The 16520-nt window shown below is 33.1% G+C and overlaps 1 protein-coding gene across 10 annotated transcripts in view; it reads right to left on the reverse strand.

Annotated features, from left to right (window-relative positions):
- CEP170 (centrosomal protein 170) overlaps positions 1–16520 on the reverse strand; it is a 167471-nt gene that overhangs the window by 112346 nt on the left and 38605 nt on the right. For all 10 annotated transcript variants that reach the window (XM_074262523.1, XM_074262532.1, XM_074262531.1 and 7 more), the window contains exon 2: positions 11867–12012. In XM_074262523.1, the coding sequence (XP_074118624.1) occupies positions 11867–11971 (105 nt within the window). In that variant the 5' untranslated portion in view covers positions 11972–12012. The remainder of the gene's footprint in view (positions 1–11866; positions 12013–16520) is intronic.

Here is a 16520-nt window from a genome sequence, read left to right on the forward strand (position 1 = left end):
AGTTCTCTACATTAGAGATGTAGCTACCAGATGGTGGTTCTCTACATTAGAAAATAGAACTTTAAAAATTATTGGTACTCCCTAATTCGAATTTTAAAATGAGAAAAAGAAAATTAAAATAATTTAGATACAATTTGCTTTTTTGAAGACAATTCTACTTTATTTACATATGAAATAAATAGGAATTTACCACATAGTATTAAATAGCTAACTTTCATAGAACATAGGCCATGGAATGTGGCCAACTAATCCAACCCTTGAATCTATCCATATGAAAGCTCTAAATTTGATCTGTGTTATTCTTCAGTTGTTTCAGTCCTGCCTGACTCTTCATGACCCCATTTGGGGTTTTCTTGGCAAGATAATGGCATGCTTTGCCATGTCCTTCTCCAGGTCATTTTACAGATGAGGAAATTGACTTACCTACTGGGTAAATAGCTGTAAGTCTCTGAGGCCAGATTTGAACTCAGAAAGGTAAGTTTTTCTGGCTCCAGATTTGATACTCTATCCACTATACCCTTAAATCATAGGTACATTTCATGAAATATCTTCTCACATTAAGAGTATAATTAAAAATCACAAATTCTAAAATAATTATCACTTAGCAATTATATATGGCATAGAACACTTTTTATTTGAGGCTTTCAAAAGATTAATTTATATGTAAGAAGTCTTATGAAATATAATATTATTAGTCTTTTTTTTCCTAGAAATAAGTAAACAGGCACAATAAAACTAATTAATGTATCCAAGGCCACCTAACAAGTTATAAACTTGGAAATCAAATCCATGAATCTCCACTTAAGTCACTCTTTTTAACCTTTAAATTACCTTCAATTACCACATATTCCATGTTAAACAAGGTTGATTGACTATTTTGGAAAGAGAAAATAAAAATTCAGATGTAAATAAAAGTTTAATCAGTGGGTTTTTTTAAATAACAGTAAAATTCTATAATCAGAGTATCATATGAACATAGAGATCACATGGATCACATGTCTTCTCTGCTACAATGGTATACATGCCAAATGTACCATGATACATGATGAAAAACAAGCACGGGACAATTTAAATTAAAAATCCATATGGATAAAGAAATACCAATTAGTTGCACTAAAAACAATTATTAATATACATAGTTAAATGTAGCTATCAATTGGCTTTAAACACATTACAAATATGACAATTCAACAACAAATACAAATCAGTTTGACAAAACTTCATGAGAAAACTGTCCCTTAAATAATAGGTATGTAGTCACATTAATCACATTTCATTCTTCAATCTTCATAATATTAAAGTACCAATAAGTTATAAAAAGTTCAAATATTTTTTAAAATCTAAAAATAATTAAAATTCATCAAACCTTATTCCATAAATCTACATGTGTTCAGCATTTACATATTTTCAAAATTCATTACAATCACCATGAAACTAAAAAGTCAAAGCAATCCATTTACTATATAGAGAAATAACAGCAAAAAATAAAAATGAGCCAAATTAGCATACAATACTATAAAGAAGAAAATGACAAAAACCAAAACAAAACAGGAGGAAAACACAAAATGAAAATAATATCAAAATAAAATTTTCTCTTACTTGCTTATTTAAGACCAATTCTTCAGTCGTAAGCACAACTATCTTAATATTCAGCATCAGTTTAGACTACCAGATGACCAAAATGCCAATCTAATTATGGATCCTTTCAGAATATACACTGGTATCTAATGCAAGGCTAAAAGCAGCCTGCTGCTATCAGAGAAAGGCCAAGAAGATTTTGAGGGTGGAGTCTAAGTAACCAAGCCAAATTAGTTAACTCCTGAGGAATCATGCAAGTTCACTATTTATTCAAATAAAATATTTTTTAAAAGTCTAATTATGTTACTTCCCTCCTTCCCTACTTTAATGCAGTCCTTATTGCCTTTGCCTTTAGGAGAAAAACAAAAACGACTTAATTTGACATTTACAGGCCGTTCTCAATCCTATTTCAGATTTTTTTCCCCATTTAATACATATTAACTCTCCTTCACAAATTCTACTATCTAGCCAAGGTGACCTCCTTGATGCTCCTAATTTTAGCCATTTTCTGCCATCCTAGCTTTGCAAAGGTTTTCCTTATGCCAAATCTCCACCAGAAAAAAATTCCAGTTGTTAGTGGTGGGGTCCCTCCTAAAATAATCAAGTTTACACTGGACTTCTTACAGGGTCTCTTCTCTCCCCTTCCCCAAGGTTAAAAGTCAGTGTCCTGAAGATAGACACTTTTTTTGGAATGCTCTTTATCTATGAAGAGCTGTGATTTCATTGGTATAAGGAGTTCTTAATGGATAAATTCTATCAATACAGAATGATAACTGATTTGCAGTCTTAAGGGGGTTGACAGTGACCCAAGATCCATCAATAAAGCATGAGGGGCTAATAAAATTACTCAACAGACACTTGAATTTCCATTTATAATCTATAGTCAACTCAAATTTAAAGCACTGAAAAATTTAACCCATTCAGTTCTGGATATCCTGCAACTAACGATTTTCGATTTTAGATAACTGTGCTTTTTTTTTTTAACTCTTCACAGATCTTACAGTCATATACCTTGCTGCTATTCCTCACAAACTCTTCTTCAAAATTCTTGAACCATAATCAAATGATCCAACTAGATAATATACAGTGGATGGAGCATCAAGTCTTGAATCAGGAAGACTCAAGAGCTCAAATCTGACTTCAGACACTTCTTAGCTGAAGGTGAACAAGTCACTTAACCTTGTCTATCTCTGTTTCCTCATCTATAAAATGAGCAGAAAAAGGAAATGGCAAGTCATTCCAGTGTTTTTGCCAAGAAAACCCCAAATGGGGCACAGAACATAACTGAAACAACTAAACAAAAATAACCAAATCAATCCTACCACTGCCACCATTAAAAAAAAAAAAATCAGTTTAACTTCCCTATGGTTCCATTCATTAAATCCTAACTTTCCAAAGTGAAATATACATTGACTACTTATATGTATTTGTTGACCAATAAATAAAACTCTTTGATAGCAGGGATTGTTATAATTTTTATATTTATTATCACTAGTACTTAATACTGTACTTAGTTATATAGTAAGCCCTAATAAATTGTTATTTATTTATTTTGCAGTAATTTCTGTAATTTACAGTAATTTCAGAACTTGATATTGTGATTTTTTATGGTTTTAATATTACAAAAATATTTCAAGATAATTAAAACACATTGAATAGTATTTTAATGGACAAAACACTAGACAGTTAACTCTGAAAACTGGGGTTGTAGTTTCAACTCTGCCACTGAGCAACTTAAAAATTTCCTTAAGTATTCTTGGGCTTTAGTTTTCTAACCTAATAATGAGGTATTTATTTTATGTGACCTCTAAGGTCATTACCAGTGTGAAAAGTATCTTTTGATTGAGTGCATTACTCACCCAGAAATACAGCATTTTGCTTTGAAACTTATATTTAAGGTTTTTTAAATAATCACTAGGATAAAGTTAGAAACAAATTTTATCTCAAGAGACATAAATTTCTCTAAATTGTCCCTTTCACAGCAACACTGCAACTTTCTATGATGTCAAATGGATTGATTATGGCAGCTAATGGCATGTGAAGACCATAAGTGACATAATTAATGAGAATGTTAAACTTCCAATTATTCTGAAAGCAAAAACATATTCATTATTTCAATATACATTTATTAAGCACTTAGATTATAAAATATAGAATGCTGTTGGACAGCATTAATTTAGATTCTCAACTTCAATTATTTTTTTTTTTCCCACATTCTTGAGCTCTAACCATACTCTGCCTCTGCTGCACTGCCCCGGTTTCAACTTCAGGAAACAATATGCCCTCTTTCTCCCACAATGATCTCATAACCATGCTGGGAACTCAAGTTCTGACTGACACTACTTCTCCCTTCTGTTTCCACTCACCTCTCCTTGGAGGGTTGAATACTGTGGAGCACCAAACACTTTTCAATGCCTTTCAGAAAATGGACTTTGTGGTTTACCCCTCTCTACATCTGCTGTTTTCCCTGATTTCAACTCTAAGGAACAAGATTCTCCTCCCTGTTACTTCCCCTTCCTCCCTTGATCTGCAAGAAGGAAGCAAACTATTGTATATAGTCTCTTTTGTGTATAGTCTTTTTCCCCAATTTCCCTTAAGACAGAAATCATCTTTATTACTTGTATACTCACAGCTTAGAAAAGCACCTGACATCTAGCAAGCATTTAATAATTGTTTACTGGATTGGATTAAGATAGCCAGGCAAAGTAGGGCAAATTTAAAACTATATATGTACCAATTATGTTTAACTTAAGCAATCTAGGAAATTATCTGATAGGAGTAGAATATCATTTAATCAATATCTGCAGAGAAGCAAATAGCATTATCATCATCGGAAAGAATTAATGTACTTTGTATAGCAGTGATTTTCTAATTACTAGAGAATACAAGAATAAATAAAAGAAAATTCAAAATGTTTGTTTAGGATTCACTCTGTATACTTAACAAGTATACAGAGAAAAGGAAAAGAAGAATGACTTACAAGAATGACTTACAGTAACCCTAATATTGAAAATTGACTAACAAGGCAAAACCTGAGAACACTGAGGAAACTTTTTTTGTGAGGCTTGGTTTTAAATCAAGAGAGATGACAAAAGAAAGGGAACTAAAATAAGATGAAATGTAATGGGGACAAATATAAATCCTGCCCTTAGGCTGAAAAACTTAATAATGCACATCTTGGAAGAACTGTGGCAAGTATAATTTAAAAGAAACACTAACAAAAAGATTTACAGTTATCTTCTAATGTGTTTTATTGACATACTAGATGAAGAGTTAAGGACTGAACCTGTGATTTTATTGATATATGGAAATGAACGAGGAATCTCCCTCAACTAATTGCAGATCAGCACTTTTTCAGCAATTTATAAGTATGTTTTGAAGAGAGTAAAAAAAAAAAATTATACAGAAATAGAAAGTTTGATTATTATCTTCAAATATCTAAATTGTTTTTATTTGAAAAAAGGACTTCAAGTACATACTTTACCTTAAGGAAAAACAGAAAATTTAAAGTTCTCTATGATATTTTTTCTGCTCTGGACATTAAGATAGTTTTTGAGAAGATGGAAATAGAATATAATAGAGCATGGGTGAAGCTGGCCAGATAAAATGGACCATAGGAAGCACTCATCTTCAGGGCCTGCAACCACCTTCCCATTTTCTACTTATATTTAACCTTTTGCAATTACTTTCCAACTTCACCACTTACCTGAAATTGCTGTCTACAAGGATAGCAAAGATTTTTTAATGATCAAATGTAGTGCATTTTTCCTTAGTCCTTATTTTTCTTGATCTCTCAATAGAATTTGACACTTGTTCCCTCCCTCCTCCCCCCATATAGAGAACCATAAATTTAATAGACTGCTTTATGAAACAAAGTTTTCTTCTCACCTAATACTTTTCATTTTGTTTGCATAATCATGACTCATATTCTACCCCTATGTGTGGCTATGTGTAATATTCTTCTCTAAAATATAATAATCTCTTTTTGGGGTTTTCTTGGGGTCTCTAGAGGCAGCCTTAGTTTCAGTTTAGTAATCACCCCAAATGCAGCCAGGAGTTTAAAGTCCAAATCCTTTATTGTCTCCTTCAAAGTCTTGTCTCCTTTCCTGCAGTCCAGTTAGCTTTTTTAGAGGCCTTCTGTAGTCTTGGTTCTGAGAGCTTGAGCTCTGGCTTCTGAATCTCCTCAAATTCCAAGAGCTTGTGCTTGAGGCCTCCAGCCACAACAAAGGTGGAAGATGGAATGAATCTGTCTCAGCCTCCAAGAGCTTGTAATGTGCTTGTCCTTCTGGCCCTGAGAACTTCTTGTTTATGTTCCACACTGAGTATACACCAATCATTATATTACTAGGAAATCATTATTTGTTGTAGGATTAAATCAATGGTAAACTAGATTTAACTGTTGTCTCAATACCACTTAATACCTGATTTTAAGTTCTGGCCTATAACATCTTATAGGATTAAATCAATTATACTGAACCATGCTAAATTAGATAGCTACTATCTCTATCAATTCTACTGATTTAGAATCTTAATTCAAGTTCCTGCCCATAACAGCTATGAGCCTCAGAGCTTTATTCTGAACTCTTTTCTCTTGACTTTATCTACATACTAAATGCTCACTGGACATCTCTACCTGAGTGTCCCACAAGCATTTTTTTTAACTTTTTAAAAATTTATTTAAAAAAAAAAATACATTGCCATGTGCAAAGCAGATGTGAGTATTCAAAATTCAAGAATATCTATAAGTACTGCATGTTGTGTTTAGAGATATTCATCTTTTCCTTGCTTCCTTTTCTTTTGTTTTCTGCTGTACACTTTTTACCTTAATTCCGTTTTTCCCCCTTTTTCCCTCTTTTGCTGGATATGATTTTTTTAGCCACAACCCATTCTTTTGCTCTTCAATATATGGCGTTTCAAGATCTGTAATCACTTGTTAAGGCTTGTGTGATTCTAATTGTGGCTCCATCATATTTGAATTTTTTTTTCTTGTTGCTTGCAAGATTTTCTCCTTGATCTGCAAGTTTTGGAATTTTGAAATAATGTGTAAGTTTTCTTTGATTCCATCAGGTAGTGGACTTTTTTCTATTTGTATTTTTCCCTCTTGTTCTAATACTTCAGGAATATATTTTTTAATTATTTATTATATTATTGTATCAAGATTTTTTTTTTTTGAAAGTGGCTTTCAGGTAATCCAATTATTTGTATGTTTTCTCTTTGTGATCTGTTTTCCAGATCTGTTCTTTTTCTTATGTCTCACATTCTCTTCTATTTTTTTTTTCTTTATATTTTATAATTTCTTAGTCTTATAACTTCACCAACTAACTTTCCCTGGCCCAATTCTAGTTTTTTTTTTTTCGTTTTTTTTTTGCAAATCAAACACATTTTATTAGTTGAACTGCACTTCCACCATCACACAGACTATTTCAAAGAATCAGGATATGGGGGAGGGAAGACTCCTAGGCCTGGGCTGGGGAGTAATCAGTCTCCCCTATGCCTAGGGGCACTGAAGAGGGAGGATGGGGTTAAATGGGGGAAGGGGGAACCATCTCCCCATGTGTTCACCACACAGCAGCCCTGCAGAGCCTCACATAAACACTTAACAAAAATAGTATATCATCTTCACAAGGAATAAAAACTAATCTCAAATATATACAGCAAAGACAAGACTATGGTGGCGAGGGGAGGGAAGTGGGGGCGGTGAGGAATTGGCTGATCCATCACCAATTTTAGTTTTCAAGGAGTCCTTTTCGTCCTTAAGATTCTAGATCTCCTTTTCCAATTGATTGACTTTCCTTTCTTTATCATATTTTCCTTGGAGTTTAAAAAAAAAAAAGTTTTTGATCTCTCTTATTTGATTTTTAATATCAATTCTTTTGGGACAGGTGGACCATTTAACATTACTCTTTGTGGTAGAAGAGATGAACCTTGAAGATGAGTCCTGGTCTTCCTTATTCCCATAGTAATTTTCTATAGTTGGTTCTTTCTTCTTTGTCCCCCCCCCCCTTTTTAAATGAGAGCATGTTACTATAATCACTTCCAGTTCTAGGGGACAGTGATAGTGCCTCTGGCTTCAGGTCTTCCTTCTCCTGATGTGCCATCAAGAACTCTGCCTTATTGTTTTTAATTATTCTACATTTGCTCCAAGGCACAATTTTAATCTGGTAGTGGTAAATCTGGAGAGATTGGTATTCTCTGATCTATTCCACTATCTTCTCAGAATCTTCTCTGCACAGTAAACTAGATGAGGACTTATTCAAGATGTTTTAGAGGGGATTCTTCTTCTGAATCATAACAAAAATAACAGTATTTATGCAGCGTGGTAGAGTGTACCTAGTTCTTTACATGAATTACCTCTTTTTGTCCTTAATCACTCTGAGAAGCAGAGGCTGTTATTATCCTCATTTTATACCTGAGGAAGGAGGCACAGAATGGTTAAATATCTTGCCTGGGGTGAGGATTTGGGGTCACATCTTCCTGATCTCAGGGCTTTCTCTATTGGACAGAGTTGTAAGAAACCTTAGCAAAAGTCTAATTCAAACTCCTCATGTTACAAATAATGAAGGTGATGCCTAAAAAGGTTAAATGACTTGTCCAAATTTAAAGTTAGTATTAGCTGACACAAGACTCAAATTAAGGTCACCTAACTCCATATTCCACAGTTCTTTCCCATACATCAGTCTTCTTCTTCTTTTGGGTGTAGGTTAGCCTGGATGACTATTTCTGAGATCCATTCCAACTATGAAAGATAGTAAAAAGTAGGTAATAATTGTTCAATATCAGTTTAAGCTGCTTCTCCAAATAAAAACCCCCTGGTGCATGCCCTGAACTGCTTAGTGATTTTACACAATGATTTCAACAAAAGGATGGCTAGGCAGCTTATTAATTTTGCAGATGACTAAAAAATGGAAAGGATAGTTATCACAGATGATGACTGGGTTAGGATGCAAAAAGATTTTGACAGGTAACAGTGAAAAAAAATCTAATCTTCCATTTGAGCTTAAAAAAAAGTCAATTAAGGTGAAAATAGGAAAAGAAAGCAATTGATCTGAGATGGATCTAGAAGTTTTAGTGGATTCCAAACTCAATATGCAAATCAGAAGAACCAATATGATCTGAAGGTACATAAGTAATTAATGTATAGCATCTAGGACTTGAGAGGCGAGAGTTCTACTATTCTCTTCCCTCAAAAATTGGAGTATATGATACTTACGTCTGTAAATGCTATACTTTACAAACTATTGCTTGATAATATCTGATTTGGGGTTAACATGTTTTATATCATGTACCTCTTGGATACTTTAGTGAAACATATGGCACTCTTTTTAGAATAATGCTTTTAAATGCATAGTATTACTAAACCAATTATTGTGAATTACAGCTATCAAAAATTTCAAGCAAAGATCCCAAGATTTAAGAAATCCTGAATTCAAGTTCAAATTCCAAAAGAGTCCCTTTATTTTCCAGATGAAAAAAAATTAGGCCGAAAGAGAGGTTAAATGATATGTCCAAGTAAGCAGCAGTAGAAAAATGTGAACTCAGGTCATCTTATTCTAAATCTAGCACTCTGTACCAAGCTACCCTCAAGATTATTTAATCTAAATCCCTTATTGTTGTAGAAACTGAGACCTAGAAAAGAGAATTTACCTAAAGTCACCCAGTAAGAAGAAGAGCTAGAAAAAAAAAAAAGAAAAAAAAAAAAAAAAAAAAAAAGAAGAAGAGCTAGAAACAGAATTTGGATTCTTTGAGTAAAAAGTCAATGCTCTTTCAACTATACCAAAACATTTCCAACTATCTAAAACTATCTAAAATTGAAATGGGGTCTCTTGGGAAGTAAGAGATTCCTTATCCCTAGTCTTCAAGGTAAGGACTGGTTGTTATTTCTCAGTAATGTGGTGTAGTGATTCCCATTTGTACCTTAAGAATGACTAGTTATTCACTAACAAAATCCAACAGCAAGAGATACAAAGAGAAATCTAACTGCCAAGGGAAAGTAGGAACTATGAGAAAAACTAGAAAACAATTTCCACACAAATAATCAAATCTAAACAATTGGAAAAATATCAAGTGCTCTTGGATAGGTCAAGTGAATATAATAAAGATGACAATACTACCTAAACTAATCTATTTATTTAGTGCTACATCAATCAAACTCCCAAAAAACTATTTTATTGACCTAGAAAAAAATAACAAAATTCATCTGGAAGATGGTCAAGAATTTCAAGGGAATAAAACAACAACAACAACAACAACAACAAATGAAGGTGGCCTAGCTGTACCGGATCTAAAACTATTTTAATTATTATATATTATGCTATGTATATCATATACTATATATTATATACTATTATATGTAATATATATGTTATATTTCATATAACATATATATTACATATAATATACTAATATACTATTACATATTATACTATGTTATAAACTATATACTATTGTTACTATATTATATATAGCAGTAGTTATCAAAACCATTTGGTTATGGATAAGAAATAGACTAGTTGATCAATGGAACTGGTTAGGTTCACAGGACAAAATAGTCAATGATTATAGTAACCTGGGACACTGATAAATTGGTGGAACCGTGAACGGATGCCAGCCATTCTGGAGAGCGATTTGGAACTATGCTCAAAAAGTTATCAAACTGTGCCTATCCTTTGACCCAACAGTGTTTCTACTGGGCTTATATTTCAAAGAAATGTGCAAAATGTTTGTGGTAGCCCTTTTTGTAGTGGCAAGAAACTGGAAACTGAATGGATGCCCATCAATTAGAGAATGGCTGAATAAATTATGGTATATGAATGCTAGAGAATATTATGGTCCTTTAAGAAACAACCAACAGAATGATTTCAGAGGGGCCTGGAGAGACTTAGACCTGTTGTGGGAGTTATGAAATGATCCAACCATTCTGAAGAACCATTTATAACTATGCTCCAAGGCAAACTCTGTATACCCTTTGACCCAGCAGTGCCACTACTGGATCTAAATACCAAGGTAATCAGAAAGGAGGGAAAAGGTCCCATATGTACAAAAATGTTTGGAGCAGCTCTTTTTGTGGTAGCAAAGAATTGGAAAATGTGTAGATGCCCAACAACTGGGGAATGGCTGAATAAGCTATATTACATGAAGATAATGGAATATTAATTATTGTTTTATAAAAATGATGAACAGTCTGTGTTTTAGAAAGGCCTGGAAAGAGTTACACAAACTGATGCTGAATGAAATAAGCAGAACCAGGAATACACTGAACACAGTAACAGCAAGAATGTGCAATGATCAATTATGAAAGACTTGGTTTTTCTCAGTAGTTCAATGATCCAAGGCAATCCCAACAGACTTTGGTCAGAAAATGCCATCTGCATCCAGAAAAAGAATTATGGAGATTGAATATAAATCAAGACATGCTATGCTCATTTCTCCTTTTCCATTTTTTTCTTTCATAGCTTTACCCTTTTGCTCTGATTTTTCTCTCCCAAAATGATTTATAAAGCAATGTGTATTAAAAATAAATTGTTTTAAAAATGACTAATTAATATCTGAGATCTCTTTCATCTTTAATATTCTACAGGTCATTATAATTTAACACAGTAAAGTTGAAAAACCTATTGAAAAAATATGGATTTGGGGGCTGATAGGTGATGCAATGGATAGAGCACCAGCTCTGAAATCAGGAGGACCCAAGTTCAAATCTCATCTTAGATACTTAGCACTTCCTCACTGGACAAGTCACAACTCCAATTGCCTCAGCAAAAAAAAAAAAAAAAAAAAAAGGATTTGCAGTTCATTTAGGGCTAAATATCTTGACCACAATTATACTCAGATACTTCCAAGATTACTTCTCAAAGATACTTCAAAGATTTAAGACATCTTAACCTATGAAAGCACTTTAGTAAAAGCTTTCTTCATTATGCTATTGGGAAGCACTATAATGAAAAGCACTAAATGCAGCAATTAAACCATCATACATAGTTTTTTAAATGTCCTTTTACTCTTACCTACAAAAAAATGAGTTAACAAAAGAAAAAAATTAGAATTCAATTTTTAACAGTGCTCTCTTAATTTCAAAATGTTACTTGGAATTGTCACCTTATTACAAAAGTTTTAGTGAAATTCTAAACTTTTAAAGCTTAAAAGAACACTAATATTTTGGGATACCTTCTTAAAAACTTAAGAGTAGTTCTTGAAAGCATTATAGCTCTCAAAATGATATAGAACAATCTTGTGTAAAACTTTTAAACTTTAAGTGGACCCATATGGAATAAAGGCTAATGCAAATTACCTGCAACATTAGTTCACAGTCATCTCTTCCAACAAAAATCATTTCTCGTGGCAGCCTGTGGCGGGTGCCTCCACTGCTCACCAAAAACCAAGATGTTAAGCTCATTTTCTGCTCAGCTTCTAAGTCTCTGGCAAGACTACGTCATCCTGCAGAGAGAAGCAAAGAAAAACACATTCAGATATTTTTAGCTATAGTCAGTACTCAAAAAAAGCTGAGTAATCATATAATAGAATTCAAATAAGTACTACTCAGTATCATGTCTGCTTCTTTAAATGAATTTTTTTCCAATGGAACTGAAACCAGTTACTGGATTAATATTAGTCAAATAAACCAAAATATTTCATTAGAAATTTAATTTTTAAAATAAGACACTAAGAAAAAAAAAAGTAGGCATTCAACTACTAAATGCTTGACACAAGGAAAAGCTTTTAATATAATTCTTAATTATTAATAACTGTCATGTGTGCATTAATACTAAAGCAATATTTATAGCATGTAGACATCAAGAAATCTCACTGCATATAAAGATAATGAAAACATTTTATCCAAAAAAAAGTGAATCATTTGAAACAGTTTAAACAAATACAATTTAAATTCTGCTTACTTAGTAAAGGATTGGTGAGTACAACAATGGCACCTAGTCTTTTCATAGATAAAGCCCAAGATCCTCAATTTATTTTCCATGAAAATATTAGATTCTATTTGAATTTGCAAAATAAAATATCATGAAATGGCAAAATTTAACAAAATATCATTCTAATGAACAATATTAAACATTATTTATATATGAAAGAATTGATTTAATCTAAATAATCAGTTACTAAAGAAAAGCACAAATAAACTAATTTATGATCCTACCTCTCAAACTATGTAACATTGTTAGTGACAATGTGCGTGAAATTCTACTTCTCTCAATTCAATAAAGTCCTTACTGCAGCTGCTTTATAGTTTTCCATCTGTCTTTTCTGTCATATTGGACTGAGAGCAATTCTCAATACATTTGATATCATAACTCAAGGATATTAATCCAGAATCACGACAAATTTCACAAGAGGAAGTCAATTTAAATATAGTTTATGATGTGCATGCCTGAATATTAAGAAAAAAGTCATTGAATTAGTTCAGAAAAAAAAAAAAAAAAAAAAAAAACAACAAGTTATGGGCTAAGTTAGAGAAGCCACCCCAAATGATCATGTATCTGACTTGTGGCAGAGCAGAGCATTCTGAGCTCATATTGATCTAATCAGACATAGATGAACACACTGTAACTCAACTCTAATATAGTGATCTCATTTTGGTCCTCTTTGAGAATGAAGAACAACAACCAACCAACCAATGTCCCCAAAACAAAATGCTTAACTTTTATACTGAGTGACACTCAAGCATTGTAAACTGGGAAAGCTTGCCATAACTGTATAGGGAGAGTTTCTACATTGTGAACTCCCTTTGTAACAATGAAATCACAGGTTCTGAATCAACTAAAAAAATCAGAAAAAACAAACAAAAAACATGTCAAACCTCATTATTCAAAGCTAAATTTAAGCAGTAACTGGAGGAAATATTCTGTCCTGATAAGTTCCCCATTAATCTACCACAAGGAGATGGATATTTCATTATCTGATCTTTGGGGTCACCACTGATTTTTAAATTACTAAGAGGTCAAGTTCTTTTTATTTATGCTGTTATAGTCACTATTTTACTATGCATCCTTCCATACAACTCTTCCCAGGCTTTTCAGAATACTTCATATTCTGCTATACAACAATATTCTATTACATTCATATACCTTGGTATCAATTTTGTTTCTAGATCTGTCCCACTTTAAAAAGTGCTATTTTGAATATTTTGTTATAAGAACCATTCCTCAAAGTTTTAGTCCAGTTTTAAATTATTAAAAGTTTTAAATGTTAGCTTAAAACTATAAATGTTAGTAGCTTTAACCCTATCATAGCTTTTAAACTGCGCTAAAACTTTTGGGATACTTCATAAACTGGATTATTGTTTTTGTTTTGACTTCCTTAGGATAAACGTTCAAAGGCTACATTTCTGGATCAAACTATATTCCCATTTTGTCACTTTTCTTGCACAATTTCAAACTGTACCACATAATGAATCAACTCAGTATCTCCAATAAAGTATTAGTGTGTGCATATGAATATATAACCCCTTTGACATTGAATGTTCTCAATTTTGTTGATTCATTATTGCCAATATGCACACCATAAAGTAAAATTTCAAATTGCATTTTTATATTTATTCTGTATTCATATAGAAGTCCAATTAAGACACAAAAATTGTTAAAAAGTTCAGATGTCCAATATATACCCAACTAAATATCTGAATAGGATTCTAGATAAAGAAATGACAAATATGATCGAAATAAAATTACACCAAAAAAGATGTCCAGAATACATTGGAATCTAAGAATTACACTGCAGATTCTATGGAAACTATCACTATGGACACAAAACTTTAATACAGTTTGCAGAAAGGCTGTTTCAGAGGAAAAAAGTCTTATACAAAGGATGCAGGCATGGTGAACAAGCTGGAGCCAAAAAAGCTATGTCCATCCTACATCAAGAAGCAAGGATATCGGGGCAGCTAGGTGGCACAGTGGATAGAGCACCAGCCCTGAATTCAGGAGGACCGGAGTTCAAATCTAGTCTCAGACACTTAACACTTCCTAGCTGTGTGACCCTGGGCAAGTCACTTAACTCAAGCCTCAGGAAAAAAAAAAAAAGAAGAAGAAGCAGCAGCAGCAAGAATATGGCCATGCACATGGGTCTGTCCTAGCTCAGAATCCAGCATAGACAAGAGTAATCCTTGAAAGCTTGAAGCTAAGGGGAAAGCAATAAAAATGAAGCAAGTGGCAACTGTGAATTCAACACACAAACTTGGTTTTATGGACATGTAGTTGAGTAATCAAGATCAAAGTTGAATATGTATTGCTGTCTCTTCAAACTTACAGAGATTTCAATTAGCTAATAATAGCTGGGACCAATCCTGGAATTCCAACTGGAAAGCAAATATACAATTGTGTTGTCAGTCCCAAACCAAAGTCTGGCACTTATAAAGCTCAAGCAAAGAAGATAATAATTAGATTTCCTCCTAAATCAGACCATTGAAGGGTAAACCAAAAGTATACAGGTGGCTGGCTTGAGTAATCTGGTAAGTATAACACAGCACTCAATTCATGAAGAAAATAAAATCAGGAGCCAAGAGAAGATAGGGCCAAATATAACAACATTGGCAATTCCTCCAGAAACTCATAGAGTCAGGCCAAAAAACAAAGTCCCAACTCAGGAAATAAAGGGGAAAGGATGGGACAGCCATTATAAAGGAATATTATGGAGTCAGGTATGCACAAGACAAACACAGAAAAGACATAGTCAAGAACACCTACAAGCAGAGTCTCAAAGAAAAACAATCTGGTTATAAGATCAATCAAAATGTCTGAAAAAAAATGAAGGAAACATTTAAAAACCATAAATGATAGAATTATTATTCTTAAGTAAAAAATTGGAAATCTTGAGTAAAAAAAATTGGAAAAGAAATGAGAGTACTTATAAGGAAAATTCATAGCTTAGTATATAGAAAACTTTTTTTCCTTGATTGACTCTTGATGTGTCATTTACTTCCAATTATCTAATTCTATTTTTTTAATGAATTATTTTCTTTGGTTAGATTTTTTTACCTCCTTTATTATATGGATTATTATATTATTATTATATGGATAATTTCTTAAGGAATTATTTTCTCCAGTATATCTCCCCCTCCCCATTTTGCCAAATTATTTTTTAAGGAGTTGTTTTTTTTAGTCAATTTTTGTTCTTTTCCAAATTGTTGAGATTTTTCCCATAATTCTCCTGTGTAACTCTCATGTCTTTCTCCCATTTCTCTTCTACTTATCTGATATTTAAAATCCTTTTTGAGTTCTTCCAATTGGCTTGAGACCAATTTATATTCCCCTTTGAGGCTTTCTATGTTTTACCATTGCTGTCCTCTTCTGAATTTCTATTTTGATCTTCCCTGTTGCCATAGTAGCTCTCTGTGGTCAGGGCTCTTTTTCTTCTTTTTTGCTGAGGCAATTTGGGTTAAGTGATTTGCCCACAAGATTCACACTTATGATAATATAATAGAGTATATAACAGCCAGCAAGGACTGGCCTTGAGATTCATTCCATCTTCATCAGCCTCTTGGTGGCTCTTCTTTTTCCTGCACTTTGGGAAAGATTGGTTCAGACTCAGAGACATTCAAGCTATCTCACACCACCATGATTGGCTGCCCTCCTGCACCGAGACCAAGGGTTGTCTGAAGGGTCTCCAGAAAGCTGCCCAGATCCAGGCAAGGAGACAATAAAGAATTTGGACTTTATCCCTGGCTATTCTCATGGTGACTACTCTACCAAGGCTGCTCCAAGACCTCCAGAAAACCAACAAGAACTTCATTTTGGTGTCCAAATGTGGGACTAAGGATTTACAATCAGCAGTCCAGACTGAAAGGATCCTGAGTTCAGTGAAAAAAGTCTTCATGACATAGAATTAGGATAAGTACAAAAATAGACAAGAAGGAAACTTTGTTAAGAGCTAAAGAGTGTTTCAGCTGAAATGGGACATATGTTTAGAAAACAGCCTTCTTTTCTACCTCCAGGAAA

Source organism: Sminthopsis crassicaudata, chromosome 4, assembly GCF_048593235.1.
Source record: "Sminthopsis crassicaudata isolate SCR6 chromosome 4, ASM4859323v1, whole genome shotgun sequence".
Taxonomy (NCBI): Eukaryota; Metazoa; Chordata; class Mammalia; order Dasyuromorphia; family Dasyuridae; genus Sminthopsis; species Sminthopsis crassicaudata.